The sequence below is a fragment of the Hypanus sabinus genome, chromosome 3 (assembly GCF_030144855.1).
Source record: "Hypanus sabinus isolate sHypSab1 chromosome 3, sHypSab1.hap1, whole genome shotgun sequence".
In the NCBI taxonomy this organism is placed as follows: Eukaryota; Metazoa; Chordata; class Chondrichthyes; order Myliobatiformes; family Dasyatidae; genus Hypanus; species Hypanus sabinus.
The window spans coordinates 117,960,877-117,975,737 of record NC_082708.1 but is presented as its reverse complement, the minus strand read 5'-3'; the positions used below and the strand labels follow the sequence as shown (position 1 = coordinate 117,975,737).

The following is a 14,861-nucleotide window of genomic DNA, read 5'->3' as shown; positions in this document are numbered from 1 at the left end:
AACGGGTGCTGTGTGCTGCTGTCGGTAGAAGGCCCTGCACTCACGTGGTCCTTCCTCCGTATATTTTGTATTCTCTTTTATATTATTATCTAGTTACCTTCATATTTAATCTTCTTCTCTCTTTAAGGCTTTATCGGAGCAGGGTAGATACACCCTAAAGAAGAAGTATTCCAGTGGGTGGATGAGATAGCCATAACTGACAAGGGAAGTCAAAGACAGCATAAAAGCAAAATAGAGGGCAAATAATATTGCAAAAATTAGTGTGAAGGTAGAGGATTGGGAAGCTTTTAAAATCTAACAGATGGCAATTATAAAGCCATAAAGAGAGAAAAGATAATATAAAAGAAGAAACCAAATATTTTTACAGATATATAAAGAGTAAAAGAGAAATGAGTGGATTTTGGACTGCTGAAAAATGATACTGGAGAGGTAGTAATGGGGGACAAAGAAAGAGTGTCAGTCTTCACTGTGAAAGACACTAGCAGAATGCCAGAAATATGAGAAATCAGAGAGTGTCAGGGGGCAGAAGTGAGTGCTGTTGCTATTACTCCGGAGGACATGATTCGGAAGCTGACAAGTCTGAAGGTAGATAAGTCACCTAGACCAGATTGGCTACACCCCAGCATTCTGAAAGAGACTGTGGAGGCATTTGTAATGATTATTGAAGAACCAATAGATTCTGGAATAGTTCTGGAAGACTGGAGATAGAAGAAAAGAGATTATGGGCCTGATTTCAGTGGTTGGAAAGATGTTGGGGTTCATTATTAAGGATGAAGCTTTGGAGTACTTGGAGGTACTGATAAAATAGGCCAAAGTCAGCATGGTTTTCTAAAGGGGAAATCTTGCCTGACAAATCTGTTGGAATTCTTTGAGGAAATAAGAGGCAGGAAGGTTGTTTATTTAGATCTTCAAAAGGCCTTTGACAAGGAGCCACACATGAGGCTGCTTAACAAAAGAAGAGCCCATGGTATTACAGGAAAGGTAGAAGACTGGCTGACTGGCAGGAGGCAAAGAAAGAATAAAGGGAGCCTTTTCTGCTTGGTTGCCAATGGCTAGTGTTGTGTCACAGGTGTCTGTGTTGCGACCGCTTCTTTTCATGTTTCACGTCAATGATTTGGATGTAGGAATTGATGGCTTTGTGCCCAACTTTGCAGACAATGCACAGATTGGTGGAAGGGCAGGTTGTGTTGAGGAAGCCGGTGGCTGCAGAAGGACTTAGACAGATTACTTTCAACCTACTCAACAGCTCTAGCAAACGTACCCATAATGATATCGGTCCCCCTCAGGTTCAGGTGTAACCTGTCCTTTTTGTACAGGTCACACATTCCCCAGAAGAGATCCCAATAGTCCAGAAATCTGAAACTCTGCCTCCTTCAATTCTTCAGCCACCCATTCATCTGCCAATTCATCCTATTCTTGCCCTCAATGGCGTGGAGCACTGGCAGCAATCCAAATATTACTACCCTGGAGGTCCTGCTTTTCAGCTTCCTACCTAACTCTCTATATTATCTCTTCAGGACCTCCTCCCTTTTACTACCTATGTTATTAGTACCAATATGAATCATGACTTCCAGTTGTTCACCCTCCCCCTTTAGAATGCCGTGGAGCCAATCGCAGACATCCCTGGTATAGTATGTTTATCAGATGGAGATGAGAAGGTGTACAAGAGTGAGATATGTCAACTAGTGGAGTGGTGTCACAGCAAGGACCTTGCACTCAACATCAGTAAGACGAAAGAGCTGATTGCGGACTTCAGGAAGAGTAAGATGAAGGAACACGGACCAATCCTCATAGAGGCATAGAGGGATCAGATGTGAAGAGATTGGGCAGTTTCAAGTTCCTGGGTGTCAAGATTTCTGAGGACCTAAACACAAAGTACACTGCAGATGCTGTGGTAAATTCAAGACGTACAAAAAAGCTGGATGAACTCAGCAGGTCGGGCAGCATCCGTTGAAAGGAGCAGTCAACATTTCGGGTTGGGACCCTTTGTCAGGACTGCAGTCTGAAGACCTAACCTGGTCCCAACATATCGATGCAGTTATAAAGAAGGCAAGACAGTGACTATACTTCATTAGGTGTTTGAAGAGATTTGGTATGTCAACAAATGCACTCCAAACCTTCTATAGATGTACCGTGGAGAGCATTCTGACAGTCTGCATCACTATCTGGTTTAGAGGGGTTGCTACTGCACAGGACCAAAAGAAGCTGAAGAGGGTTGTAAATTTAGTCTGCTCCATCTTGGGTACTAGTCTACAAAGTACTCAGGACAATTTCAAGGAGTGGTGTCTCAGAAAGGCAGCATTCATTATTAAGGAGTTCCAGCACCCGGGGCGTGCACTTTTCTCACTGTTACCATCAGGTAGATAACATAGTAACAGAAGCCTGAAGGCACATAGTCAGTGATTCAGGAATAGCTTCTTCCGCTCTGCCATCTGTTTCCTAAATGGAAATTAAATCCGTGAACACTACCTCACTTTTTAAATATACAATTATTCCTGTATTTTGCATGATTTTAATCTATTCAATATATGTTTACTGTAAAATTATTTATTATTTATTTCCTTTTTTTTCTATTTTATGTATTGCATTGAACTGCTGCTAAGTTAACAAATTTCACAGTACATGCTGGTGATAATAAACCTGATTCTGAGTGTAATGGGTGGAAAAGCATCTAGTGTGCTTTAAAGTTTAACTGCACCAACCAAACCAACCTAAATGAGCTTTGCTGTATCATGAATGTACTTATCAGAAGCACTTAGAACCTATACTATTCTTGATTGTGGAACACCTTAAGTTTCATAAGTGAAATCAAAAGGAAAGGGAGTCCATTTCAGCTTATGTGGCTGAATTGCAGAAATTGTCCGAGCAACGTCAGTTCATTGATGGGCTTAATGATACACTGATAGACTGTTTAGTTTGTGGAAACTAGAAAGAAAGCTAATACAGTGTTAAAATAGTAGAAGATTATGGGCTCAAAGCAGAACGTGACAAGTTTGAATTCTTTAAAGCAAGCATCACTTAGTGTGGTCACACTATTTGTGCACAAGAATTCCCCAAGTGTGTTGAGAAAATTCAAGCAGTGGTGGATGCTCCAAGGCCAAAGGATGTGTCACAATTGAGGTCCTTTTTAGGATTTGTCAATTACTGTAATGGGTTCTTTCCAAACCTGGCTACTGTGCTCCACTCCTTGAACTCTTTGTGACAGATTGGGAAGAAATGGCAATGGACAAAGCAGTATGAAGTGTCTTTCCGAAAGGCAAAAGAAATGGTGATGGCAGACATTGTACTTCACACAGTATGCTGTGGATGCCTATATAGTTGTTTTATTAAATAGCATACTGTATGTACAGTATAAAATCATTTGCGAGCAATGGATTACATATGAGTTGAGCTGCATTTTATGTTGAGTCTGCATTCACAGCTAAGCAAGGAAGTGTGCAGTGTACTTAATATTTCAGTAATTGAGAAATATTATAAACATTTTGTTTGATTAAGCATTATGTAATTCATGAATGGCATACATCATTACACCATTGTGAGTGTCCCACTTATACAGACAGACAGACAGACAGACATACTTTATTGATCCCGAGGGAAATCGGGTTTCTTTACAGCCACACCAACCAAGAATAGTGAAGAAAAATAGCAATATAAAACCATAAATAATTAAATAAAAATAAGTTAATCATGCCAAGTGGAAATAAGTCCAGGACCAGCCTATTGGCTCAGGGTGCCTGACCCTCTGACGGAGGAGTTGTAAAGTTTGATGGCCAGAGGTAGGAATGACTTCCTATGATGCTCAGTGTTAAATCTCGGTGGAATGAGTCTCTGGCTGAATGTACTCCTGTGCCTAACCAGTACATTATGGAGTGGATGGGAGTCATTGTCCAAGATGGCATGCAACTTGGACAGCATCCTCTTTTCAGACACCACCGGCAGAGAGTCCAGTTCCACACCCACAACATCACTGGCCTTACGAATGAGTTTGTTGATTCTGTTGGTGTCTGTTACCCTCAGCCTGCTGCCCCAGCACACAACAGCAAACATGATAGCACTGGCCACCGCAGCCTTGTAGAACATCCTCATCATCATCTGGCAGATGTTGAAGGACCTCAGTCTCCTCAGGAAATAGAGACAGCTCTGACCCTTCTTGTAGACAGCCTCAGTTTTCTTTGACCAGTCCAGTTTATTGTCCATTCATATCCCCAGGTATTTGTAATCCTCCACTATGTCCACACTGACCCCTTGGATGGAAACTGGGGTCACGGGTGCCTTAGCCCTCCTCAGGTCCACCAGCAGCTCCTTAGTCTTTTTCACATTAAGCTGCAGATGATTCTGCTCACACTATGTGACGAAGTTTCCCACCGTAGCCCTGTACTCAGCCTCATCTCCCTTGCTGATGCATCCAACTATGGCAGAGTCATCAGAAAACTTCTGAAGATGGCAAGATTCTGTGCAGTAGTTGAAGTCCAAGGTGTAGATGGTGAAGAGAAAGGGAGACAGGACAGTCCCCTGTGGAGCCCCAGTGCTGCTGACCACTCTGTCTGACACACAGTATTGCAAGCGCACGTGCTGTAGTCTGCCAGTCAGGTAATCAATAATCCATGATACTAGGGAAGCATCCACCTGCATCACTGTCAGCTTCTCACCCAGCAGAGCAGGGCGGATGGTGTTGAATGCACTGGAGAAGTAAAAAAAAAATGACCCTCATAGTGCTTGCTGGCTTGTCCAGGTGGGCGTAGACACGGTTCAGCAGGTAAACGATGGCATCCTCAACTCCTAGTCGGGGCTGATAAGTGAACGTGAGGGGGTCTAAGTGTGGCCTAATCATAGGCCGGAGCTGCTCTAGAACAAGTCTCTCCAGGGTGTTCATGATGTGGAAGGTCAATGCCACGGGTCTGTAGTCATTGGAGCCACTGGGGCGCGGCTATTTTTATTCCGAAAAATAGGAAAAAGAAAAACTAAGTAGACCATCATCCCAGCACCTGTGCTTTTCTTTCAACTAGTTCTGGAATAACAAAACACCCTATCCTGGCCTATGGGAGGTAACATACCAGCTGGGTGTCACTTTCACATCCACAGAATCTGCTTCCTGCTCCTCTAGTTATGGAATCCCCTATTCATGACTTCACTCCTCTTCTCCCCCTTTCCCTTCTGAGCCACAGAGCCAGCCTCAATGCCAGAGACCTCGTCTCTGTGGCTTCCTCCTGGTAGGTCGTTTCACTCCCCCCCCCCCCCCCCAACATCTGCAACCTTTATGAGTTATAAAACATTAGTTAAATATAATTTTAAGTAAAGACATAACAATTTTATTAATCTAAATTTGCTCAAATCACTATTTTTTTAAATCCTAGATTACTTGCTACTTTTGGTATCATCAATGTATGGCAGAAAGATCGGATGATCATACTGAATAGCTGTACAAATATCCTACTTCCTTAAACAATCCAAGATGTATCTTATCTAGATGTGGTGATTTCTCCGTTTTAGTTATGGCCAGTATCTGTTTTTAATCATTTTTTAATTTGCACATCTCAGTGATATCCTTTCACGGTGACATTTGTTCAGAGCTGTCCCGGCTGGTTTCCTTTATCTGTACATTGCAGGTATTTTGTTGGGCAACCCAAATATTGAATAAATTAATGGGCAGGAACGTGCTTGTTACGTGCGTTAACAAGGTAAAAATGAATGCTAAGCACACGGAGCAACTCATAATATATTCAATTCCATTGAAACCAGCCCGTATCTCTGCGGTCAAATTTCATATCCATTAAGAATGTGTAGGGCGTTCACATCTTTTCCTTACTTCCTGTGTCATTAATCTTTAGTCATGTTCTGCAGGTCAGTATTTTAATGAAGTAACAATAAGTTCACACTGGTATCATTAATTGCTTTATTGGTTGCCCTTAGCAATATCACACAAAATCGTCAACAATGAAGATTGGGAGCGGGGGATTATTCAACGAGCGAAGAGTGACTAGTAATTGTAAAAAACTATCGGAATGGAACAGGATCTTTGCTGCAGTCAATAGTCATTATTTCTACGACCAAATCATGAAAGAATTTCATTCACTTTTGGAGACGCAGGGCACGACATAATTTGTAACCTGGAACAAAATAAATAAACTGCTGGAGAAACTCAGCGGGTCGAGCATTATCATCCACAGATGTGAATCGATCCGCTGAGTTCTTCCAGCAAGGTTGCAATTTCTTTTCCGAACTTATCTAAACTTCTTCACACGGGTTGTGTGATCCTCTGCACTGGGCGCCCTGTCGTTCCGACTGTCAGAAGACGATGCAGTCCTCGGGGTGAGTCCGAGGTACCCCCGCACCCCGGAACAGCCCTGTCACCACCCCCCCCCCGCTCGTCCCGAGAGCGCACGCGCGCTCGTTGTCCTGGAGACGGCGGGAGCGTCGTGATTCACAGTCACTGCACCAGGCCAGGTAGTTGTGAGCTTCCTGCTCCCGTATCCCAACGGATCGACCCCACCTCAGCGGTGAAACGATGGCGTGTTTCATTCCATTCCTTTAGTCTCTCTGGAGAAACTGCTGCGGGTCGCTCTGCAACTTGGTTACTCGTCAGCAACTTTAAGACGTTGGAACGCGGGCCTTCTGGAAACCTGAAGTCTTAGAGAAAAGACACTTTATTTCTTACGGTGCGGCCGTATTGTCAACATTGACGGTTAATTCCCATGGTTGGCTGGGCCACTTTTCTTGCCAGTTTTCTTTTCTTCCCTTCCACAAACGCTGTCGGATTTGCTGATTGCTTCCAGCATTTTTTTGTTTTTATTTTATCATTTTTAGAATGTTATTTCATCTTTGACTTTCTTCCCTAACTTTTCCTGTTGATACTTGTACACATGATTTACGTTAATGTACTTTTTAAGCGTATTACTCAAGTGAGGTAACATCTGCTTGTTAAATAGAATGTTGCATTATTTAAGGAAATGATCCTTTTATTGATTTGACACATGAAAACAGTCAGAAATTACTTTGTGTGTTATTTTACACTGTAGTTGTTTGGGGCATTCTCTGAAGATAGCAAGAGCGTGATTTTTTTTTACTTGGGTGACACCCGTTTTCGAAACCATGGTCGCAAGCTCTGGAGATGTTGATAGACGGAGTATAACTACCTGACTTTGATTTTAGACAACTCTTTTTAATTCTTTCTGAAAGACCGTAGTTGTGTATTGAATTTGTTTTACTTCATTTTTGTCTGCTTATTTTTTGACAATGTAATTTTTTATGAGGATTATCAATTAGTTTGAAATTACTTTCTGCCTGTTGCTAAAAACAAAATATTTTCTCACCAGGTATTTCTGACACTGTAAATTTCACCCACATGTAACTTTCACAATTAATATAGTTTCTATACCCACGTAAATCTGTAACTAGTTTGCTCCCAAAATTAAGTGTGATCTCCAGAGTTTCTTTTATAATTTGTGAACCAGTTAGATCAAACTAAGACCAAAAAATGAAAACTGGAAACCATAGAGCTTGAATTCTGATCTGGATAGCAGGTAACAGTTTGAAAGCCTCCAGGGGACAGGGATATTGGTGCCATTGATTTGTTTTTGTACTTTGAGGAATAAAATTTCTCTACTCAAATGAACTAACTATGTTATATTCTGTGTATAGCAGGAATTCAACACTGGCAGAATTTTCAGTCACGGTTTACAATGTCTGTCATTGAAAAGCAGTATTCAACAGGAGCACAACCCAATATGCCTGAACAGCTGCTAAATTGTGATTTACCACAGAGTAGACAATTTCAGAGACCAACCACTAGGTAAGTGTTCTTTGAAGTAACAGGCAGGTTTGACTTTTACGTATACGTGGTAGTACTATGAGAGTATTTTAAGAAATCTCTTGCTTAAAAAAATGTGAAAATAATGTGAATGTTTCTTATTCAGATGCTTTATATATAAAATAGACTAGTAATCAAATGTATACAAACACATATTTTATATAATGCTTAATTCTATTGATAACTCGTATCATGAAATAGTTTGTACTTGCATGCATCAAGGCACACATAACATTTATGTGTGGCCTAATAAGTGTCATGGATCCCTCAGCACAAAACAGGCCCTTTAAACCACAGTGTTAATGCAACCTCAAGGACTCATCTATATTATTACTATTTATCAGGAATTTGTCAAGGGGTTTCTAACCACTTATTCAGATACTTTAAAGTGGCAAGTAATATTTGTGTCATGTGAGTTCAATTATCATCACAAGAAAAGGTCTAACTTCCTACTCTGAACATTCATAGAATTGCTTTTGTTGATTTAGCCACAATCAATATCATGGAAGTTACCAGTGATCATAAATATTGTGGCAGGTTTGATGCTGCAATGAGTTACTCACCTCCTGAAGATCCAAAGCCTGATCACCATTTACAAGGTCAAGGATACGATGGAAGATCAGTTAATGGGACCATTTTTCATATTGTTGCTGTGGCCATCTAGATGATTCCTTTGTGCACACTGGAGTTTCTAGGCACTGTGTATGCAAATAGCTCTAAGCCCACAACCGTGTGGTTGCAGTTAATGGTTAATGTAAAACAGGTCAGAAATAATCTATTACAATGGTATTGATTTCAGTAAGTTTTCACATCACCAAATTTATGCAATGATTGGGGCAGTAAATAATACAATCTTGTATAGATATTTTAGGAAGTAATATGCAGTATATATGAAGTAATATGGATATGGATGATCAGAAACAAATAATGGGGTGATGGGGTCAAAAATGGCTCTTATTAACATATCAAAGTCCTTGTTCTTGTGCTCACTTTAATTCACAAAATTCCTTTTCCTGGAACCCTGTTTTCCACACTCTTGTTAAATTCACCAACCCTATGATCATCACTCCTCTTAAACTCAATGAAACTCCATTCCTGAACTTTCCATAAACTTAGTGTGTTCACTGAAAAGGTTATTTGTACTGGAGTGACTCTAAAAATGTTTTCAATGAATGTGTAATTGGAATAGAACATAATTTTAAAATCTGCAAAACCTATCATACCAGCACCACCGGTCCACAACATGCCAGGCATTTTCCATATCTCTTCTGATATCAAAGGATTCCATAATATGAAGTAACTCAGCATTTGACACCTTTTTTTTCCATTTAATTCTGAAAACACAGGACCTATAAAAAGCATTCTCCCCCTTTGGAAATGTTATATTTTATTGTTTTACAACATTGAATCACAGTGGATTTAATTTGGCTTTTTGACACTGATCAACAGAAAAAGACTCTTTCGAGTTAAAGTGAAAACAGATCTTTACAAAGTGATCTAATTAATTACAAATATAAAACACAAAATAATTGATTGCATAAGTATTCACCTCCTTCAAGTCAGTATTTAATGTTACGTATTCAGGCAACAATAAGTATATGAGTTCGGCAAGGGATTTTATAACAAATAATACATTTATTAAACACTGAAAACAAACCCCCCAAAAGTAAACAAACACTAACGTAACCGGAAACAGCTGCTGTGCGGCAGCTTAAACAGTTCTTAAAGCGATACAGCTCAAACAGTTCTTAAAGCGATGTTGCAAAAACAGTTCTTTTAAGTAGGATTGCCACAAGTTCAAAATGCTCACGGTTCATTTAAGGGAGAGACTTTTTAAGACGACTTAAATTCTCTTTCACGTCGTTTTGCTTTGATCCCCGGCGTCGAACTTTTCCCACAAAGAATTTACGAAACGAAATGGCTTAAAGGCACTGACCTTTCCTTTATCACACTGTCTTCAATCTTCTGCTATCCCACAGAGATTAACATGAGAACAGTCAACGAATTCCTTCCAAATAAGGATTAAACAAGGTCGAACCTGTTTCACCATTGAAAATCGATTCTCCTCGATCTTTAACTCCCGAACTCCGATCTTCACTCTCCACTGATCCTCAACTAGCAGTATTGTAAAGAAACTGCTGGCAATGACCTTTTACACTTTAAGCATTAGATAAAACTTCATCTTTCAACTAAACTGCGTCATCACATTAAATCACGCAGTGGCATGAAGTCAACATGGCAAATCCAGCCACGAACTGCCCCTCCTCACAGGGTGGGGTCTTCCTTTTATAACCTTAAAAAAAACAAAAAAACCTGTCACATGATCTCTACTGGCGGGAAAATGACATCACTCCACCGTCACAAGACCATTACCTCAAGTCCAGTATAGCTTCAACCCCAGTCACGTGACGAGGGTATCACTGTCATGAGTCACGAGTACGTAACATTAGTAGTTGCACCTTTGGCAGCAACTACAGCTTTGAGTCTTGTGGATAGGTCTCCATCAGCTTTGCACATCTGGACACTGCAATTTTTCCCAATTCTTCTTAACAAAACTGCTCTACCTCTCAGATTGTATGGGGATTGCGAGTGAACAGCCCTTTTCAAGTCCAGCCACAAATTCTCAATTGGATTGAGGTCTGGACTCTGACTTGGTTACTCTAGGACTCTAGGTGATGAGAAGACTGATGGGACTGAAGGCTGACAAATCCCCAGGTCCAGATGGTCTGCATCCTAGGGTACTAAAGGAGGTGGCCCTGGAAATTGTGGATGCATTGGTAATCATTTTCCAATGTTCCTTAGATTCAGGATCAGTTCCTGAGGATTGGAGAATGGCTAATGTTATCCCACTTTTTAAAAAAAGGAGGGAGGGAGAAAACGGAGAACTATCGACCTGTCAGCCTGACATCGGTGGTGGGAAAGATGCTAGAGTCCATTATTAAGGATGAAATAGTGGCATATCTAGATAGCAGTGATAGGATTGGGCCGAGCCAGCATGGATTTACCAAGGGTAAATCATGCTTGACTAATCTGTTGGAGTTCTTCGAGGATGTAACCAGGAAGTTAGATGGGGGAGATCCAGTGGATGTAGTGTACCTCGATTTTCAGAAGGCATTTGATAAGGTCCCACATAGAAGATTGGTGGGTAAAATCAAAGCTCAGCGCATCGGGGGGAAGGCATTGACATGGATAGAAAACTGGTTGGCAGATAGAAAGCAAAGGGTAGCGGTGAATGGGTGTTTCTCGGAATGGCAGGTGGTGACTAGTGGGGTGCCACAGGGCTCGGTATTGGTACCACAGCTGTTTACCATTTACGTTAACGATTTGGATGAAGGCATAAAAAATAACATCAGCAAATTTGCTGATGATACTAAGCTGGGTGGCAGTGTGACATGCGATGAGGATGTTAGGAGAATTCAGGGTGACTTGGATAGGCTGGGTGAGTGGGCAGATACTTGGCAGATGGCGTTTAATGTGAATAAGTGTGAGATTATCCACTTTGGGAGTAAGAACAGGAAGGCAGATTATTTTCTGAACGGTGTAGAGTTGGGTAGGGGAGAAATACAAAGAGATCTCAGAGTCCTTGTTCATCAGTCACTGAAGGTGAATGAGCAAGTGCAGCAGGCAGTGAAGAAGGCTAATGGAATGTTGGCCTTTATTACAAAGGGAATTGAATACAAGAGCAAGGAAATACTATTGCATTTGTACAGAGCCCTGGTGAGACCACACCTGGAGTATTGTGTACAGTTTTGGCCTCCAGGGTTAAGGAAAGACATCCTGGCTGTAGTGGAAGTGCAGCGTAGATTCACGAGGTTAATTCCTGGGATGTCTGGACTGTCTTACGCAGAGAGGTTAGAGAGACTGGGCTTGTACACGCTGGAATTAAGGAGATTGAGAAGGGATCTGATTGAAACATATAAGATTATTAAGGGATTGGACAAGATAGAGGCAGGAAATATGTTCCAGATGCTGGGAGAGTCCAGTACCAGAGGGCATGGTTTGAGAATAAGGGGTAGGTCATTTAGGACAGAGTTAAGGAAAAACTTCTTCTCCCAGAGAGTTGTGGGGGTCTGGAATGCACTGCCTCGGAAGGTAGTGGAGACCAATTCTCTGGATGCTTTCAAGAAGGAGCTAGATAGGTATCTTATGGATAGGGGAATCAAGGGATATGGGGACAAGGCAGGAACCGGGTATTGATAGTAGATGATCAGCCATGATCTCAGAATGGCGGTGCAGGCTCGAAGGGCCGAATGGTCTACTTCTGCACCTATTGTCTATTGTCTATTTTGTTGTTTTTAAGCCATTCCTTTGTACTTTTGACTTTACGCTTGGGGTCATTAACTTGCTGGAAAACAAATCTTCTGTCAAGTCACAGTTCTCTTGGGAAATTGCATCAGGTTTTTCTCCAGGATTTCCCTGTATTTTATTGCATTCATTTTGCCCTCTACCTTCACAAGCCTTCCAAGCCCTGCTGCAGTGAATCATCCCTATAGCATGATTCATGTTTCATGGTAGGGATGGTGTGTTTTTGATGATGTGCATTGTTTGGCTTATGCTAAACATAGCATTTAGTCTGATGGCCAGAAAGCTCAATATTGGTTTTATTAGACCATAGAACTTTCTTCCAGATGACTTCAGAGTCTCCCACATGCCTTCTGGCAAACTCTAGCTGCGATTTCATGTGAATTTCTTTTCAATAGAGGCTTTCTCTTGCCACCATCCCAGAAAGCTGCAACTAGTGAAGCACCCAGGTAACAGTCTGTCCCATCTCAGCCACTGAAGCTTGTAACTCCACCAGAGTTGTCATGGGTCTCTTGGTAGCCTTCCTCACTAGTTCTCTTGCATGGTCACTGAGTTTTTGAGGATGGCCTGCTCTAGGCAGGTTTACAGGCGTGCCATATTCTTTACATTTTTTGATTGAGTGACTCAACTGTAATCCAGGGGATATTCAGTGACTTGGAAATGTTCATGTATCCATCTCCTGATATGTGCTTTTCAACAGCCTTTTTGTGGAGTTGCTTGGAGTTGTCTTCATGATGTGGTTTTTGCCAGTATGCTGTTACGAACCCCGTAACTGGGTCACTTACCAGCAAAGATAGAGAGGTCCGTTGAAGTTTGATGGTACTATTTTTAACAGTATCTATTAGTATAAATACACAAAAATAATATCAATGCAAACATACAGATAATATATGTCGTCAATACTAAATCTAAAAGTGCGGGTATAATAATAATCAATAAGAAATAAGCTCTATTGTTGTCTAGTGGATAATGTATTGTCTGATGGAAATATAAAAGTCACTCAGTTCATTCAGGCTGCAGCCTTGAGGAGTCAAGAGAGATTTTTAGAAATTTGCCAGCTTTTCCTTTTTATGATTTCAATCCTTCGAGAGTTCCGTTGGTGTAGCCGGTCCTTTAGCTAAAGCCGTTCTTCTGTTGACGAGCCCGCCAATTCCCAGGCAAGGGAAAAGGACGCATGCGAGCCCCCCACCGGCTGTTGCTATTAAATGCTGTCACGGGATTTCTAGCGTTTCTCCTGGTGCGTCTAAAGGGGTTGTTCCCCAGACCCTCTTTTATCCTTACTTACGGGGTCTCAGATGTCAATCAGGTTGGGATGATGCAATCCCTCAACCAGCCCACTCTGGTCATCTCCTGAGGGCTTCAATGAATAGTACATTACTCAATACACAATTCTGTCTCCGAGAGACAATAGCCGTTATCAAGGGTTCCGTCTTGCTGAGGCCAGGGCACATTCCAAACCCTGTGTATTCTAGATGTCTCTCTCTCACTTCCTGGGTCCCAGACCCAAATTAATAGCGATCTTGTGATTCTCAAAAAGGAGGGGGCTACTTTGTACCCTTCGGCCCCTCAGAGTTGTGGCACATTCGTAACACCCCCTTCCTTCAAAGCTTTTTTTACCATTGGTAAAAATGAATTACTACAGAGTCTTACAGGAGTTTAGAATCTAACACAATACAAAAGAGTTTTTTTTTCACTACAGAGGAATACAGTTACGCATTCAATTCAGCATCTAAACAGTTAGCAATTACATTGTCACTTCCTTTAATATCTTAACATCTTGTACCTTACCAAAGTCTTGTAGCATCAGACTTCAATTTGCTAACCACCTATTTTTATTCCTTTTCTTCAGCAAACAAAAACTAAAGAGTTGTGATCTTAGCTTACGTGTACACTACAAAAGTTCATGCAAATACTAATCTTTATATTACTTTCAAACTTAACAGTCAATCTTCCATGGGGGTTGTCTTTATTATTCACATGCTTTGTCTTTCTTTCTTTTTCAATCATTTTATTATTGTTATTACTATCAACATGATAAAATTGATACATAGATAATGGGATTACGAACATACACAATTCAACTGAACATGAAAGAATATATAAGCAATGATTACAGTATAAATGGGTATTCCCAAATCATAGACGATACAATATACAAATAAACAAGGCAAACCTAGGTATATCATTATATATAATAAAAAAACAGAAAAAGGAAAAAAAATATGCAAAAAAACTAATCTAATAATCTAGTAACTAATAAGGAAAAAAACAAAAAAAGGAAAAAAATGAAAAAAGAAAAAAAAAGGCTGTTTATAATATCTCACAAAAATACAGAATCATCAGTGTCATCAACTCCAATCCTCTCAACATATATAGAATCAAAACTGCAAAGTCAAATAGGCCTGGTACAGGGTCATATTACATCATATGAAAATATTGAATAAATGGTCTCCATATCTTTTCAAATTTAATAGAAGTATCAAATACGCCACTTCTAAATTTTAAAAAAAATAGACATAACATAGTTTGAGAAAACCAATGAAATACAGTAGGAGGTTTAATTTCTTTCTAATTCAACAAAATAGATCTTCTAGCCATTAGTGTAAGAAATGAAATCATTCGACAAGCGGAAGAGGATAAGTGGAGTGAGTCCATCATTGGTAAACCAAAAATTGCAGTAATAGGATGAGGTTGTAAATCAATGTTCAATACCACAGAGATAATATCAAAAATATCTTTCCAATATTTTTCC

At 40.5% G+C, this 14,861-nt stretch overlaps 1 protein-coding gene across 1 annotated transcript in view; it reads left to right on the top strand.

The window, feature by feature from the left end:
- The first annotated feature begins 6,290 nt into the window (after window positions 1–6,290).
- ttc29 (tetratricopeptide repeat domain 29) overlaps window positions 6,291–14,861 on the top strand; it is a 362,663-nt gene continuing 354,092 nt past the window's right edge. Inside the window, exons 1-2 of the mRNA XM_059965001.1 lie at window positions 6,291–6,309; window positions 7,639–7,789. Coding sequence (XP_059820984.1) covers window positions 7,680–7,789 — 110 coding nt within the window. The 5' untranslated portion in view covers window positions 6,291–6,309; window positions 7,639–7,679. The remainder of the gene's footprint in view (window positions 6,310–7,638; window positions 7,790–14,861) is intronic.